This window comes from Sarcophilus harrisii, chromosome 2, assembly GCF_902635505.1.
Source record: "Sarcophilus harrisii chromosome 2, mSarHar1.11, whole genome shotgun sequence".
NCBI classification, from domain to species: domain Eukaryota; kingdom Metazoa; phylum Chordata; class Mammalia; order Dasyuromorphia; family Dasyuridae; genus Sarcophilus; species Sarcophilus harrisii.
This window is the reverse complement of record NC_045427.1, coordinates 211,968,660-211,985,705: the sequence shown is the minus strand read 5'-3', so window position 1 is coordinate 211,985,705 and position 17,046 is coordinate 211,968,660. Positions and strand designations below refer to the sequence as shown.

General features: G+C 36.5%; 1 protein-coding gene across 1 annotated transcript in view; it reads left to right on the top strand.

The window, feature by feature from the left end:
- The first annotated feature begins 5,301 nt into the window (after positions 1-5,301).
- The window catches only part of WDR43 (WD repeat domain 43), a 39,281-nt gene continuing 27,536 nt past the window's right edge, over positions 5,302-17,046 (top strand). The window contains exons 1-2 of the mRNA XM_003757807.3: positions 5,302-5,579; positions 14,970-15,107. Of these exons, the coding sequence (XP_003757855.1) occupies positions 5,355-5,579; positions 14,970-15,107 (363 nt within the window). The 5' untranslated portion in view covers positions 5,302-5,354. The remainder of the gene's footprint in view (positions 5,580-14,969; positions 15,108-17,046) is intronic.

Genomic DNA, 17,046 nt, shown 5'->3' with positions numbered 1-17,046 from the left:
CACGTCTGGGGTCACTGGGACTGGATGGTCTGCACAGGGGCAGGGATCGGGGTGAATCTGGTGAATCCGTGCCCCTTAAAGGCGGGGACAATGTCTGATTGACACAGTGCTTTGTATGTAGTAGGTGCTCATTAAATGTTTGTTGGATTTAATTGACTAGCTTTTCCTGATCCTAATTCCTTTTGAAAGCGTAATTAAATTAATACAGCAATCATTCTTGGGAAGTGTGCCGTTGGAATCCTCCATGCTCTACTCATCTCAGTAACTTTTTAAACCAAATATACCTCTGGCTAGCCACCCCTCTCAAACGCGCTCAAGGACAAGAACTAACTTTTCTCTCCTATCTTTTACTCCTCTTCAGGATGCCCTCTGGCTAGACCTTCTCCACTACTTGGAAATCTCTTCATCACCAAAGCTCCATCTAGTTCTGGTATTCAAATATTAAATGTACTCTCCGCCCAGGAGGCCTCTGATTAGACAGCCTCTTCTAGACCTTCCATTTAAAGAGGGCTCCCAAACTAGGACTCCTTCTTCTCCCTTCTACATTCCGGATTCTGTACCGTGTACCTGTGAACCTTTCGTGCTAACTTTCTGAATTGTCTTACCGCCATCAGAATGTAAATTTCTTGAAGACAGAAACTGTCTTTCTGCTTGTATCTGTATTCCCTTCATTTAGAACAATGCTTGGCACCTTTTATTTTTTTTTCATTTATTCATGTATTACCTCTAATTTCCTAAGAGCTAACCTAATTTTTCAAAAAAAACAAGTTTTTAGATTGATTCATCTTTGCAGCTTAAAAGTTTATGTAGAAATTTAGGGTTTGCAAAGTGATTGGTACACATCTCATTTAAATTACCCTAAAGTTAAGTCCTGGGCAGCTAAGTGTTGGAGTTGGTAGGGTGCCAGCTCTGGAATCCAGAATACCTGTATTCAAATGTGGCCTCAGTCACTTACTAGCTGTGTGACCCTAGGTAAGTCACTTAACCCTGCTTACTTCAGTTTCCCCATCTGTAAAATGAGATGAAGGAAGTGGCAAACCACTCCATTATCTTCACTGAGAAAATCCTAAATGGGATCATGGAGAGTCACAAACAATTCAACAATTCATAAAATGTCAGAGGTATGATTCTAAACCAAGTTTTTCTGAGTTAAGGACCAGAATTCTGTCTACTCAGATCTAATCTGTCTTCTTTGGGTTAATTCATAGATGGAGAGGTACTGGGTACGTCAGGCATCAGCTCCCTACTAGGTGAAGATTTCTCTATTAGCATCTTTCTCTGAGTAGAAAAGTGCTACCACCAAACAGATCCTATAAGGGAAGGACTAAATCCACAAAATAGAGGAGGCCTGTACTTTACCATACTTCCATGATAATTCTGTGCATTGTTCAGATAGTAAAATCTGAGATGAAAGCAAAATATTTGTTCAACAGTCCCACAAAGAATCTTTACCAAGGTTAGGAGAGAGGAAAGTTATCTCCTATACTGAACTATTTATGTTCTTTCTACATCTTTCCTCTATAACTCGCATTTCTTTCTAACTTTTTTCTCTTATTAGTTCCAAGTATAGTCCAAGAATCTCTGTGTATCTTTGAAATGGTCTGTGAGGTCAATTCTATTTTCATGACAATATTAGGATATAGTATTAAGATGTTCCTCCCTTTTCCAACTACTATCTGTATAAGGACAAATGTCTTCATTTTCTTCACTTTATCAAAACATTAAATAAATTCAGAAGCAGATAGGAGAATTCAATTTACTTCTATTAAGCCAGACATTAAAATAAAAATTGCCACTTTTTAAATCCATTAAAACATAATTTTTTTAGTAGGGATTATTAAAATATTTTTATTTTCACCAGATACATATAAAACATTTTTTTTTACATTTGTTTTTAAAATGTTGAGTTCCAGATACTCCCTCTTTCTTTCCCCCCCATTGAGAAGGCCCATGTGAAGTTGTACAAAACATTTCCATAAAAATTATGTTGAAAAAGAAAACAAACATCTCCCTCCCTCAAAAAACAAAACAAAACAAAAACACCCAAGGGGAAAAATAAGTTTAAAAAAAAAAAAAAAGCATACTTCACTCTGTATTCAAAAACAATCTCTGCACATAGATAACATTTTTCATCATAAGTTCTTCATAGTAATCTTGGATCATTGTATTGCTGAGAACAGCAAAGTCAATAATGCCACTCTTAAACTTTTATTTTGTAATTTATAGTTATTTTATATTAAAAAGTTATATAATGGGTTTATTATTGATATTTAAAAATAAAAATGTAAAAATTTATTAGTTTAAATTTCTAATATGTTAAATGTCAAAATCCCTAAACAAAAGTTCTTTGGAATGCTAAATTATTTTTAACAGTGTAACAGAGCCTGAAACCAAAAAGATTGAGAACCATTGATCAAGAACTCTTATACCATTTATAGCTTCTTTTTAAACTTTTGCTTCCTTTCTTCCAGGAATTTTAATTGACATTGTTGCCAAATAATTATGTGAGACTTCGCTTATGTAAGTGTTGTGGAATTATTCTGTTCCCTGTAGTCTGTATATTAGACATTCTTGAATCCATAATGTATCTTTATTGTTAATTTGTTCTTTTGCTTACTTATTTTTCAAGCCTTGCTTCCCTGTGCATTTCTGGAATGAATGGCCTTGTTTTTCACTAATTGGTATTATCTGGAGTTTTGATAATGTTCCTTTTAGGCATTGAAGACTTTATTCTGTAGACATCCTACAAGTGGATCAAGTAATGTGCAGTGTCCTAATTAGTAAACTCGATACATGATCAAATATGTAGATCCCCAAGATACTAATAAGAAACCACAAAGATGAATCATTATGGAGAATATTTCCTGATCTTTCAGAACTGCAGAGGGAATTTATACTTGGCAGAACTTGGATCTTTGGATGAGGATAGTTCATTGAAAAATGTCTATCTGCTTTTAAAGGCATGTAGATCCCCCAAGAGATTATAATATACAAAATCAGCAAGTTGGGTTGTAATAGATGAAAGGTAGACTGGTATAATAGAAAAAAAAATAGATGAATCCAGAAAAGATGGTGGCTTGAGGAAGCTCTCCTGCACAACTAATCCAGCAAAAATTGAGGCAGTCTCAAATAAAGCAGTGATCAGAAAATCCAAAGAAACATGACATGTTTTTTCCACCCCAAATTAGTAGAGAGAGCCTAAGGCTTGAGGAATATGGACTCAGAAAGTGGATTGATATAATTGGGCCATAAGAGTGAAGGGAAGAGAATAAGGTAGAAGAACATTGGGAAGGTAGAATGGGCCAAGTTGTGAAGTAAGTTATAGGGATGTCAAGGAATATGAGGAACTGAATAAAAGTTATTTGATTTTGCAATTAGGTCATTTTGAAAAAGCAGTTTCATTAGAATTTTGGGAGAAAAACTTTGAAAGGAAATAATAGCTAGTGAAAACAAACATTATAGACAACTATTTCAACAATTTTGTAGTAGAGCAGCAAAGTTAGGGAGAGTAGTTGGATAGCCTAGAAGAGTCAAAAGTAGGCTTTCAGGGAAATCTGAGCTATTTTCAGGAGGAAGATGTAAAGGAGTTCAATAGAGACTGGTGGTGTACTAGATAGGAAAGAGAGACTTTCTAGGATGTCTTGCTTCCATTTCTCCCTCCTCTTTTCATCCCTTCTCTCTTCCCCACCTCCCCCCCAAAAAGGGAATATGTTCTCTGTGGGGGACTTGGAGAATGAATACTTTACCCTTCAAGGTCTTAGTGGAAAATTGACTACACTAGATGTCTGTTCAATATTTAAGCAAAAATTATAGAGAAATTACAGCTCCTAAGAATGCTCCCAACTACCTAGAGGGTTTTGATCACATTGGAGAAAAATATCTGATGATGCTCTCATGGGGAAACCATAAAGATGAATCATTATGGAGATTACTTCCTGATTCTTCAGAACTGCAGAGGGAACTTACACTTGGCAGAACTTGGATCTTTGGATGAGGATAGTTCAATTTCTTTTTCTTTAATCTTTCACTAAAACATTCCCCCCTTAATTTTCTTATTTGCATTCTTGCAAGAGATGACTTCTTACCCCAACAGGGACTTTATTGTATAGTTTAATTCAATATTACATTTGGACAAAGTCACACTGCGTGTAGCAGAGTAGTACTTAAACCTAGAGACACTCTGATTGCAAATCAGACTTTTTGTTTTTATGTTCTTTGCATCATAAGGATTACATTTGAATGGAGGCATGATTGAAAATTGCCAATGCACATGGGCTATTTGATGGAATTCTTTGAAGTTCTTGGAGAACAGTGATTATCTCTCTTGTACTTCTATCTTCGGTGCCTAGCACTTTGCTGGGCACTTAACAGGTACTAAAAAAATTAATTTTTACTTGTTGACTGTGCCAAACTTTAAAATGCCACAGTTGTGTAAACTTGAGTTTGCTCCCCAAAGAAGAAATGAGATGTAGCCCTTTCTTTGCAGAGATGGAAGAGCAAGTGTGTGAAACATAGTTTATACCAATCAATCCATTCATTCATCTATCAGTCAATAAACATTAGGTGTCTATGAGATGCTAGGCACTGTGCTAAATTCTGGGACTTAAAAAAAGACAAAAAAGATGGTCTCTGCCTTCAAAAAGCTTACAATCCAACGGAGGAAACATATAAACAAACATATATAAAGCAAGCTATTAACAGGAAATTACTAATAGAGAGAATGCACTTGAACCGAGGGCTTGGGGAAGGCTTCCAGAAAAAGATGGGATTTTTAGATGGGACTTAGGGGAAGCCAGGGAGATAAGTAGTGTTAGTTTCTCGGAAGAGCTCCTCTCCCTCCCCTTTTTCATTCCCCCCTTTCTTTGTTTTCTCGGCGGAAGGATATACTGGGAAAGAAAAACGTGAAAAGAAAATATCCATTTTTAAAAAGGTACAGAAAGCAAAAGTCTCACTATTATGTTCTACTTGTTAGATGCTCTCCACAGAAGCCTAAGATTGGACACAAGGAAGTACTAAAGAAAAATCCCCGCCTAGAATAAGTTTTGAGTTCCAATTTCTTTACCATATAATTATGTGGCTTTGGGCAAGAGAGACTCCCTCTCTGGACCTCGATTTCTTCATCAGCAAAAAAAAAAAAAAAAAAAAGAACCTTAGCTTTCCCAAGCACCTCCCAATTTAAAGTCAATAAAACCGAAGCAAGCTGGGAGATTCGCGCGCAGGCGCCCTAAGCGACCCCCAAGCCCCGCCTCCCCACCCGGGTCCTGTCTGGGCTAGCTTCCTTTCCACATACCCCGCCCAGGCCGGCTGCGCAGGCGCGCGGCCGAACACGTGGCTGCTGCGGGGCCAGAAGAGCAATGGCGGCGAGTGGCGGAGGCCGCCGCGATCCCCTGGCCCCCTCCGGGAGCCCCTGCGCTTTCTCTCCGCGGGGCCAGCACTACTTTTCGTTAGCCGGTCCTGACGGGCACTTGCGGGTGTGGGAGACAGCCAGCAGCCGCCTGCACCAGGACTTCGTTCCTTCTGCTCACCTCAGCGCCACCTGCACCTGCCTGGCCTGGGCCCCGCCGCGGTCGCTGGCTAAGGTAAAGCTGGAGGCACGGGATGAGGGCGGAGAGGGCGGGGAGCGGGGCGCGCGGGGCAGGGGTGGAATGGAGGGGCGCGAGGCCAACCCTCGCTGGCGGAGCGCAGAGGCGCGCGGCGTGGCGGGGGCCGGCCGCCGCAGGGAGGGACGGGGCCGCGGGGCTTGCCGTGGGACGGCGCCCGCCAGCCCAGGAGGAGCTCCGGAGCGAACGGGCGCCCACCCATGCCCCTTGGGCTCACGCGGGCCGCTCTTTCCTCACCGCGGCCCGTCGTTTTCTCCAGCCACGCGTCTCGCTCTGGCCGCGGGATCTCGACTCCCCTCCCCCCGGCATGCTCAGCCCCGACTTAGCGCAGCAGATGAACGTGATCAGCCCCGGACAATTCTGGTTAACCACCCCGCGCTGTGCACTAACTACTACTCGCACCCCCTCGCACCCCCTTCACCCCACCTCTCTTCCTGTCAGCCCATCACTCGGGCTCTGGCCTCCTGCACCCACCACGTTGGAAACACGCTGCATGCCCTTCCCCCAAGCATTCGGGCGCTCGCCTTCCTCCTAATCCATCTGTAGTTTTCATTTCTGCTATTAAATAAGGAGTAAAATAAGTGTAAATCCGGAAATGGGGAAGGGGGACCTTCAAGCCTCATCCGGAAGAATGAGGAGGAAAGTACCCCAAATCTGCCACTGCTGAAAGGCCTTCACATGTGAAAGGCCCGTCTCAGGTAGGAGAGACCATTTGGTGATGTTTGAGTCATCTGGCTGCATCTGCTGCAACTATTAAACCCACGTGGTACATAATAGGTGCCATAAGACCGAACTATCAAAATAATATCAAAGTATTTTTGAGAAGTGACTTTTGTTATAACTGTTACAGTTAATAAAGGCATTTTTAAAGATCCTGCTATGTGCTACAAAAAAGCACTTGGCTCTAGAGTTAGAAGACCTGGGCTTAAATCTCACTGTGATACTTAGGGGTTCTTTGACAAACCTCTTGATTTGCCTCCTCCAGCCCACAGTTCTTCTGTGAAAGGAGGGAGTGTGGTGGCTTCTGAAGTTTTCTTTAAGGATATGCTGCTCCCTGACATCCGTGAAATGACATTTTCCTGGGAATGGGAAGAAAGTGCAAAAAGGATTAAGGCACAGTACACTAAACAACTGGAAGATTAAAGAAAGCATTACATAAGGACAATTCTTCAGCTGAACTTGGAAAGAAATTCAAAAAAATCAAAAATTCTGAGAAGGAGAAATGATAGGGGAATTGCATTCTAAGTACATGGGATGGTTTATCCTTAGGTTGTGAGATAAAGGTGGAGTGTCAAGATTGTTAAATTCAGGAACAGTTAATAGTCCAGTTTGGCTTGAATGTAGAGTTCATAAAGAGGACTGTATGGCATAAAGCTGGTCTAGTAGATTGGTTTTAAAGGCTTTGAATTACAGGCTGAGGAGTCTGCAGTTTTTCTCTCTTAGGCATTGAGGAGCCACTGATAATTTTGATTTGGTTAGTGGGTTCAGACTCAGTGAGATTTTTTGGTACTTTTGTGGAAGATAAGAGAGCTGAGACTAAAAATAAAGACTAGTTAAGAGGCCGTTAAAAAAGTAGCACAGGCAACGAGTGATGACGTTCTGAACCACATGGGTGGGTGTGGGACTAGAGGAATGGGACAGATTTCATAACACGTTTTAAAAGGTAGAATATGCCTTTTTAGCACTTAGTGCATTTGGAAAGTGAGGAAAGGAGTTGATATGGATGAGACTTTGTGGTAGCAATAGGGAGATGATGGTTCCTTCAAAAAAATGTGCAAATTTGGAAGACAGGTAGATCTAGGAAATGCAATAATAATTGCTGGGTTTTATTATGTATAGTGCAATAAGACTTTACAAACCATGTAACCAAATTTAGTTCCCTTGATCCTCACAAGATAGGCAGGAAGCACAGGTTAGCTATATTTTACAGATGGTGCCAAGTTATTCATCCAGGGTCACCTAACTAATGGCAAAGTTAATATTGGAATGCCTTTTGGGATTGGAATTACCTTTTCAGTGAAAGTGTGGTAAAAGTGGGAAGGACATTGGATTTGAGAGTCCATATTTTGACTAGCTAAATAACCCTGCCCAATTCATAGTAGCTGTTTTGTAAACTAAGCAGTATTCTGGACACCAGAGGTATCAAAAATCATAGGATTTAAACTGAATCAGATTAAAATGTAATTGGGAAATGTTTAAAAAGTAAAAATACACCACAATGCAGATATTATTAATTTGTGGTTTTCTAAGTCAATAGTGGTGGCCTGTTGATCCAGTTGTGTTTGAGTTTGACTGATCTTAAATCTTAGAAAGTAGGCAGGACATCTTACTGATAGTGAAGTTACTTCTGACTTGTCAGTGTACATTTAATAAGTGGTAAATCTGCAATTTGAGCCCTTGAGGGGCAAAAAAATTGCCTAAAGGCAATTTGGGGTTAAGTGACTTGCCCAAGATCACACAGCTAGACAGTATCAAGTGTTTGTGGCTGGATTTGAACTCAGATCCTCCAGACTTAAAGGTCAGTGCTCTATCTGCTTTGCCATCTAAGTGCCCAATGAGCCCCTAGCTTCTCTACTCTGAGTCCCTTTTTGTCACTTTTGAGTTGGGTATGATGCAAGAAGCCTAGACACAAACTTTGTAAGTTAGAAATAAAGATATCAAGCAGATCAGGTTAGTGATTATTGTCTCCTCAAATTAAAAAAAAATAAAAATATAATGTAATAAAATTTAAAAATAAAAAGTAATAAAATAAAAAGGCTTATTAGCTTCTCAGGAAAGTTCCAATTTTTTCCCTTAAGAGGAAATTATGGTTTTCTTACAGTACAATTGAGATGGTATTTTTTTTTCACTAAGCTTAATGCTTCATTCTCACTTTTAAACTTTTCTTTTTTATTTGTGATTAAGACAGTTTTGATGCTCTTTGATTCTTAAATTTCCTATATGTTTTTAAATTTTCTCTTTGACTCTGCAAGGGAAATAATGATCAATTTTCTATTAAAAAACATTTTATCTCAGACTGATAGTACCTATTTACCTAACATGACTCTTCACTGTCCAATTTACTCTTTGCCAATTGGTGTGTGTGGTCAGAGAAAGAAAAGTTTTGATTTGAGTCTGCTTTTCCCTTCTTTCTAGTCACATAAATTCTTTTAATTCAGGCCCTCTCCTGGACTATTGTAGTAGCTTCCATTCCACTTCAGAACACTGATCTGGGAATAAATGATTATATTTAGAATTTAATAAGCATTCACAAGAATGCCTTTGTATTAAGCATGTTGAAATATTCTTGGTTTACCAGCATGTGATATATGTGCAAATAGTGTCCTCTCAATAGTTAGTTGATCCTAGTTAAGGTGGGAGTTCCTTGGGTGGAGGATACGGAGTTCTTATGAAAGTTGATTATTTCTTTCTCTCCTGTGTCATAAAGAAATAATAAATGATGGACTTTAGAATTGGAGGGTCTAATCAGCCCTTTTTCTTTTTCTTTTTCTTTTTTTTAAACCAATGGGAAAACTAGATCAAGTTTAGTAGCATGTCTAAAGGCACATAGGTGTTAAATAAGAGCTAAGATTTGAATACAGGTCTTCAGGCTCCAAATTTGTACTCTTTTCCATTGTTTAATTAAAAAAAATACGTTAAGCTTATATATCTCTTTGTATTTTTCACAGGGTCATGCTGGAATGAATTGGGGAATGAGATTGGACAGGAGCAGAGGCCAGGCACTGTTCAGTTCAAGTAGGATAAGATTGATACAGCTTAGTAAATTACTAACTGGGATCCAAAACAACTTAGGTACCCAGGCCCCTAAAAGTAGATCCTATCATTCTTTAGGAAATTCTGTTGCCAAATGTTTCCCCTAATTTCCCAGTCTCTTCTTTTCCTTGTGCATGTTTTCTGTCTTTTGTATAGACATCATTTCTTTCGGCCTGGGTCCCAAAACCTATTGGCCTCTTGGAGGAAATGGTTTCTCTGCTTCTGGTGAGGAAGAACAAGGTATAGCATTCTGAAGACAGTATCAGGAGCAGTCTCTCACCTTATTACTCCAACTTTGCTGAGGGAGAAACTCATTGTCAGCCAGAAGCAGGTATTGGTTTCCTCCTCACTCAATTCTCTGTTGCAGTGTTTGGTGGCAAATGTGAAACACCTTGTCAGTATTCTTTGAGAAGAAAAAGCTCCAAATCCTGTAGTGGCTTTATTTTGGTTCCCTAGTCTATGAATAGTGGTTGATATGTGAAATAGAATGGGTCTTTTTGCCTCTTTGGTGATTTCTGCCCGAACCTTGCCTTGGTACATAACTAACCCTTGGTATTTTCTACTATAGTTATAGTCACCTAGTTTAGACTTAGTATCATTTGAACTTTTCTTCCTTGCATTTCCACCAGATCCTAGCTTAAGAATTTTATTGTTTGGTTCCAATATTATACTGACCTCCAGTGTAGGTTGCAAATTTCTCTTTTTATAAGTCATTCACAGGCCACTTAAGCTGTGGCACTTTGATAATCTAATGACTCGAGCAGATCAGGAGCTACCCCCAGGCTATTAAGTTCCTACATACAGCTCTAAAATAACTGTAAACTCTCTTTATACTTTTTTTTGGTATTTATCTAAAAATGATTGTTCTTTGTCTCTTATTTGGGTCACCATTCATACTGTAACAGTCTCCCTTTTTGTCTAATGAATCTGATCTTTCAGGAAACTTTGATCATTTAATATGTGTCACTTTTGAATCTACTCTTACAATTTTTTAGTCCATTTTCATCTAAAACTATTCATATAATTATTAAAGGTCTCTATATACTATTGATAGTATTCTCATGTGTTACTTTTTATAGATTCCACCAAAGTAATAGGGAGCCCTGTAGGATATTGCTAAATACTTTTGATGTTGGTAATGCTAGGACAGTGATGAAAACATTGGACTTTATCACTTGAGAAAACTTTTGGACTTGTGGTTTCTTATTGTTTTGATCAGAGTTTCAAAGTCTTCCAAAATTGTTTTACCTCTAAAATTGTATTGTCTAAATTGTTCTAGCTCTGTTCATTTTGCCCAACATAAATTCATATGGGTTTTCTCAGTTCTGAATATATTGATTTCATTATTGCTTATGGCGTATTAATCCTCCATTACATTGATAGACCATAATTTGGTTACTTATTCCCCAAAAGAAAGACAGTCCTCTAATTCCTCATTTGTGATTATCATGTTAAGAGTTACCAAATAGATCGTAAATGATTGTAATGGAATACTGTTGTGCTATATAAGAAATGACAGGCAATATGATTTCGAAAAAACCTAAGAAGACTTGGATAAACTGATGGAAAGTGAAGTGAGAGGAACCAGTTCTATACATAGTAACAGCAATAATAAACAATGATCAACTCTGAAAGACTTAGCTGCTCTGATAAAGACTATAATCCAAGATGATTCCAAAGGAAAATTGCTACGTACCTTCAGAAAGAGGACTGATAAACATGAATGCAGATTAAAGCATAGTTTTTTTTAACTTAATTTTTTCTTTCCTTTAAAAAAAATCATGGCTAATAAGGAAATAAGTTTTGCATGATTTCACATGTACAGTTGACATTGCTTGCCTTCTCATTGGATGAGGAAAGAAAGGAATTTTGAACTCTGAATTTTTTTTAATCAAATAAATAATGGATGGACAGATGACTTAGGGAGTAAATAAAGACTGTTATAAATGTTGATAGAATAAGTAGGTCTTTTTTTCTCTAATATCTTTTTTATAAGCCTAATAGTCATTTGATTGGATCACAGGTCACTCAAATTTCAATAATTTTATGCACATAATTGCAAGTTGGTTTTCAGAATGATTGGACCATTTTTATAACTTCACCAATACTGTTGTAGTATATTGAGAGCATTTTAAATGTAATTATTGTTAGCTTGGACATTTTCTTTTGAAAGGTGCCTCTTCACATTCTTGGACCATTTATTGTGGAATGGCTTTTAGTTTTATAAGTTTAAATCAGTTCTTTGTGTATATTAGAAATAAGGCTTTTATTGAAATTTGTTTTGCAAAGATTTTTTTTCCCAGTTCTTTTCCTCTAATTTTTACTTATATTTGACCATGCAAAAACCTTTTCAATTTCATTTAATCAAAATTGTCCTTTTATTTTGGGTGATTATATCTTATTTAGTCATGAACTCTTCCCCTAGCCACAGATCAATAAGTTCTTCAATAAGGTAACTTCTTTCTCCCTGTAATTATTTATGATGTGACATTTTATATTTATTTCATATCCATTTAGAATATCTTGATGAATTTTTGTGCACTTAATATCTTATTCCTTGTTGAATCTTGATAAATGGCATGTGGTGTTGATATAAAACTTTCTGCTTCTCAGTATTTGCAGCAGTTTTGTGGGTTATTCCCTCCACCTCTGGTAACTAAGGTTTTTGGGTTTATCATACACCATGATGCTATGTGTATTCTACAGATTGTATATCTAATTTGTTCTATGGAATAAACTTTTTTTCTTAAATCCGTACAAGATTATTTTAGTGATTATATAGTTTGAAAATTGGTACTGATACTACTTTTTAAAATCAATACCTTGAGATTCTTGACCTTTGTTCTTCCATATGAATTTCATAATTTTTTTAGGTCTATATAGGTCTATTTAGAAATATAGTATTGCATAGAAAAAGTAAATTAATTTTGAAGGTATTGACCTTTTTCTTACAGGTTAAATTGTAAAGCATGTGTTAACTTAAATCTATAGTCTGATCTTTTCCTCCACCCAAAAGAAAAAAAGAACTTTAATGCTTTCCTCCCTTTCTTTTTTTAAAACTTTGTTATTGCTTCACAATGACTCGCTTCACCCACTGAAAAACCACTTTGTAACAGTTAAATAAAAGACTATGTCTGATGTATGCCTCATTCTATTCCTGTAATTCACCACCTTTGGGATGCATGCCTTACCATCAGTTCACTAAAGTCATGATTGATCACTGCATTGGTCAAAATCTAGAATTCTTAAACTGTTTTCCCTGTCATCTTGTAAATTGTCCTTCTGGTTCTTTCTATTTGGCTCTTGTTTCATTCAAATTTATTCAAATTTCCCTTGACTTCTTCATAATGTTTCTTTCTTGGAAAACAAAAAGTTCAAGGATTGTGGTCTTAAAGGAGAAAGTCACCCATGCTTCATTCATTTTTCTATTTCTGTGGTTCACTTGCAAATCATGCAAATATGATAAGAAGTTATTTTTCTTGAATTGAACAAAGGAAACCTTTTGCAGAATTAAGTAATGTCACTTTTTGTTTCTATTTAACTTCACCACTTTCAGGATCTAGCTTTGAGAGAGAATTAGTCTTTATTTTTGTTTATCCCCTTACTGGCATGTAGTCAGCATTTTCTCCTTGTTAAATCTTGTTTGCTTCAGAAAGTTGCCTTCATAGAAGCACCTAGCAGCTAAACCTAACATTTTCATATAAAACTATTAAGAAACGTTAGTTAGTTAGGACTTTGGTTATGTGGTTGCATTTTTTTAATGTATTTGAATCTTGTTTTCATAAACTTCTTTTTTTGACGGCAGCCACTAACTAGGATTCTTTCTGGGGTTCCCCATAACTCTTAGTGTAATGAATGTTGGCTTTGTATTGAGCACTCAAGTAATAATACTTTTTGTATAAAAGACTCTTTTATGATTTATCCATCTCAGAATAGTGAAATTTAAATTTTATGTACATGTGCCTAGATGTCTAAAGAGTTCGCCTTTTGTGATTTTCTTTACCTCTGCTCCCCATCTTTCTCCAGTGAGCACATAGTAGGCACTTCATAAGTGCTTGTTGAATTCACTTCAAGAAAATAGAACAAAGGTGTGGTGGGGTGGTTGTTAATTTCAGAGATTTTTAAAGTATAATTTAAACCCTCCTTTGTTGGGGGAAGTGCCTCTGGCTTCTCTAGGGTAATAGAATGCTTGCTTGTGAAGGCTTATAATTCATTCTTCTGAAGGCTGCACAGTTTTAGGAGAGGTCAGAATTTTAAGATTGTGATGCTGTGGAAATAATGTTGAGCTTGGAAGATGAATCCCTTCTCTTTGTCCACTGTGAGACCTTGGGTACATCATTTAACCACTAACCAGTTTCCTCATTAATAAATGGGTGGAAATAGATGACTTCTATAAAGTCCCTTCTATTTACAGCTCTTTAGACTAACTTCACATCTTTGCCCTTTCCCATTTTCTTCAAGGTAGTAATAAAGAAGTTTGTCCCTACCCCCTTCCTCCCCTAGAGGAAATAATGAAATGGGTCAGATGTGCACTAGGAAGAGAGAAATAATTGGGGGAGAGGGGATATGCTTCCATGGAATTGGTGGTGTCATGGAATCAGCATAGTACAATAGAAAAAGAAAAAGAAAGGACCTGGTTTTGAGTTCTAGCTATACCATTTGCTGTCTGTGTGATCTTAATTTCTGTCTTATTTTTCTCATTTGTAAAATGAAAGGTTTGGCTCTGACTTCTAATTCTAAATCTATGTTCCTGAAAATCTGGATTCAAATTTCCAAATACCTGGGCTCAAGTTCTGACTTTTGTTACCTAGTAACTGATTGTGTATCCTTAGAAAATGTCACATTTTGAGGCCCTCTATTTTGTTAGCTGAGTATACTTAGCTAAATCTGTTTCCTCTTATTAGAGCTGTAGTGTAAGGCATGAAGATAGAAAATGTTTTTAAGGCTTGGGAAATTTCTGATTACCTTGCCCACCTTAGAAATACATACTACCTTATCTTATGTTAGTAATTTTTGTGTCTAAGGGAAAAAAAAATCTCCAAAACTATGTCTGCCTTTATTAGATGTGATTCTTCAAATATAGCTTCCCATTAAAACATTGAAATTTTTTGCCCTTCTACATTTGCCTTGGCATCTTTTTAAACAGTGTTGTTTTTTTTTTTTTTTAAGAGCACTATTGTTGTATCACAACTTTGTGACTATTCATCTACAGGGTGTCCACAAAATCTTATTCTAATCTATTCAATGCAATGCTATTCTGTGATTTTTAAATAAATAAATTTGTGCATTCAAAAAACAAGAATTTTTAGAGCTACAAGGCATCTCCTGAGTCCCTTTCAGCTGTTTATGACCCCAGATATTTTAGGTAAGATTTTAATTGAGTTTATCCTTGTGCTTACTCTGAAGTGACTTTTCAAAGTGGCATGTCAGCAATGTGTAAGAAAGCATGAGAAACACATCTCCTTCAGTTAAGGCTTCCATACCTCTCTGTTAGCTAATGGGTTTTAGTATATTTAAGCCTTCTGTCCATTTTACTGTTAACATCTTATGTTGAAAATTTATTCAGGATTGCTTGGGACACTAGAAAATGTAGGAATTTTTTGTTTTGTCTTCCAGGAAGGTCCCCAGAGGAAAAAAAGGAAATCTGAAGCTGTAGGAACTGGTGACCAGGTTGACCTATTGGCCATTGGTACAGCAGTTGGCAGCATTTTATTATACAACACATTAAAAGGAGAGTTACAGAGCAAACTCGTAGTAAGTATCTTTTTGAAACTTAGCATAATGAATTCTTAATGTTTTGGTTTTGATCAAGCTGGAATATTAGTGTAACAGTTTTGTCTGTCAGGGAATGAGGAGGCTATATTCTCTACTCAACTTTTATAAGAATCAGGTGCAATAAATGCTTGAAGTGTTTTAAGGAAGAATAATAACCTACAGGTTATATCATGGGATAATTATATTTTTTTAATCCTAATTTCCTATACCTTATATGTGTATAACATATAAACATAATTAGTATTCTAATTTGAATCTTTTTGATGGCTTTCCTTCAGTATTTTTAATTTTGCTTTTTTAATTTTTGAAAATTGGCAACTTACATATGTAATTAAAATTTTATTGGGATGACTCACAAGGAAAATTTTGATTAATAAAGCTATTTCCTATGTTAATTTGGATAACATTTAGAAAGAGTATTTTGATCATCCAGTTTTACCAAATTCAATACTATGAATAATCCTGCATATTTACTATTTTTGGTCTTTAAGATAGGCAGCTGAATGACATTTGAGGTCTTGTCATTTTCTTTAATCCTACTTTCTAAGAACAATTATTAGCTCATTTTATACTTTATAAATATCCTGCATATCCTTTCACCTCTTGGTGCCTCTTAATATTTTAATTGCTTAATGAACCTCTAAACTCATTAATAAAAGTCCAATGACCAAAAATGTTCAGGATATAGGAAGAAGAAAAGAATGGAAATATGTCACCATCTTTCTCCCACTGGGTTCAAAAAAGGGTTTCTTTTTTTTTCTCTTTGCTATTTTACTGAAAAGCTGAAAGTGAATATTATTTCATCTTTGGAGTAGGAATGACATTTCTGTCAATATTTTTGGAAAAATTCTTTTATACACATATTGAATATTTTATGTGTAGTAACTCAGTTGTCAATGGCATAATGCCATTTTTTTTTTTTTATTTTGAATAAATAGGAATTCCTTATTTAAAAACAATAGACAAACTTAGTAAAGAGGGGGTGAACTCTTTGGATTAATGATTTTGTTGTGTAGATTATTTATATGTATAAAGAATTAACTCAGTTTCTATAATTATTTCGGCACTATTTCTTTACTAGGGAGATTATGAGGACTTTGGGGATTCACAATAAACATTTTTAGGACTCTCATGAGCTTGGATTGTTTGGTCCAACAATTTGTATCATGGTATCTTTTGAAGAAAATACAATCTGTTAAAAAAAAAAAAGTTCTAAGAGTTAAAGTATATATAGTAGTCATAGAGTTTTGTTTTTTGGATGTTTTGGTGGGGGAGGGAAGGGTGATTCATCTTAGGGGAGAAAGGACTTAGACTAGAAGGAGGAAATAGAAGAGAATACAGAGGGAGTACAATAAAGTAGAGATTGGAGAGGGAGAGTGTGGCCATTTCCCTCCTTAATCTCTTCTTGTAGATCCTCTTTGAATGCTGGTTGTGGGCAATTGGATGCTTTTACTGGTTATACAGTTAGTTTGCATTGGTACTCGATTGAAATTTCAAGACCAGTTATTACATTTTTTTCTTATCTATTGTAGCCATAGAATCATGAAAAGAATGAAACTTTGCTTTCTTTATATTGTCATGCCACAGTTAGATCCTTTAGGAGTTGGGGGAGAGGAGAATTCCAAAATATGGCCACATATATTATAAATATATATTAATATCCTACTTACTTAATGACCACTGTTGGGCTTCCTTTTACTTCCATTAAAACTGGGAGTCTTGTCTGTGGTATTTTATGCACCTTGGAATTTTTACTCTCAGAAAATAAGATTAAAAGTATAATTATGTAAGGTGGCATTCTGATTTTCAAGTTTGCTTTAGAACTTTTGATATGTAGTATCTCAGTTTAAATTGTTTTGAAATATAATGAGGGAGGGGGCAGCTAGTTGATGTAGTGGATAGAGTATCAGCCCTGAAG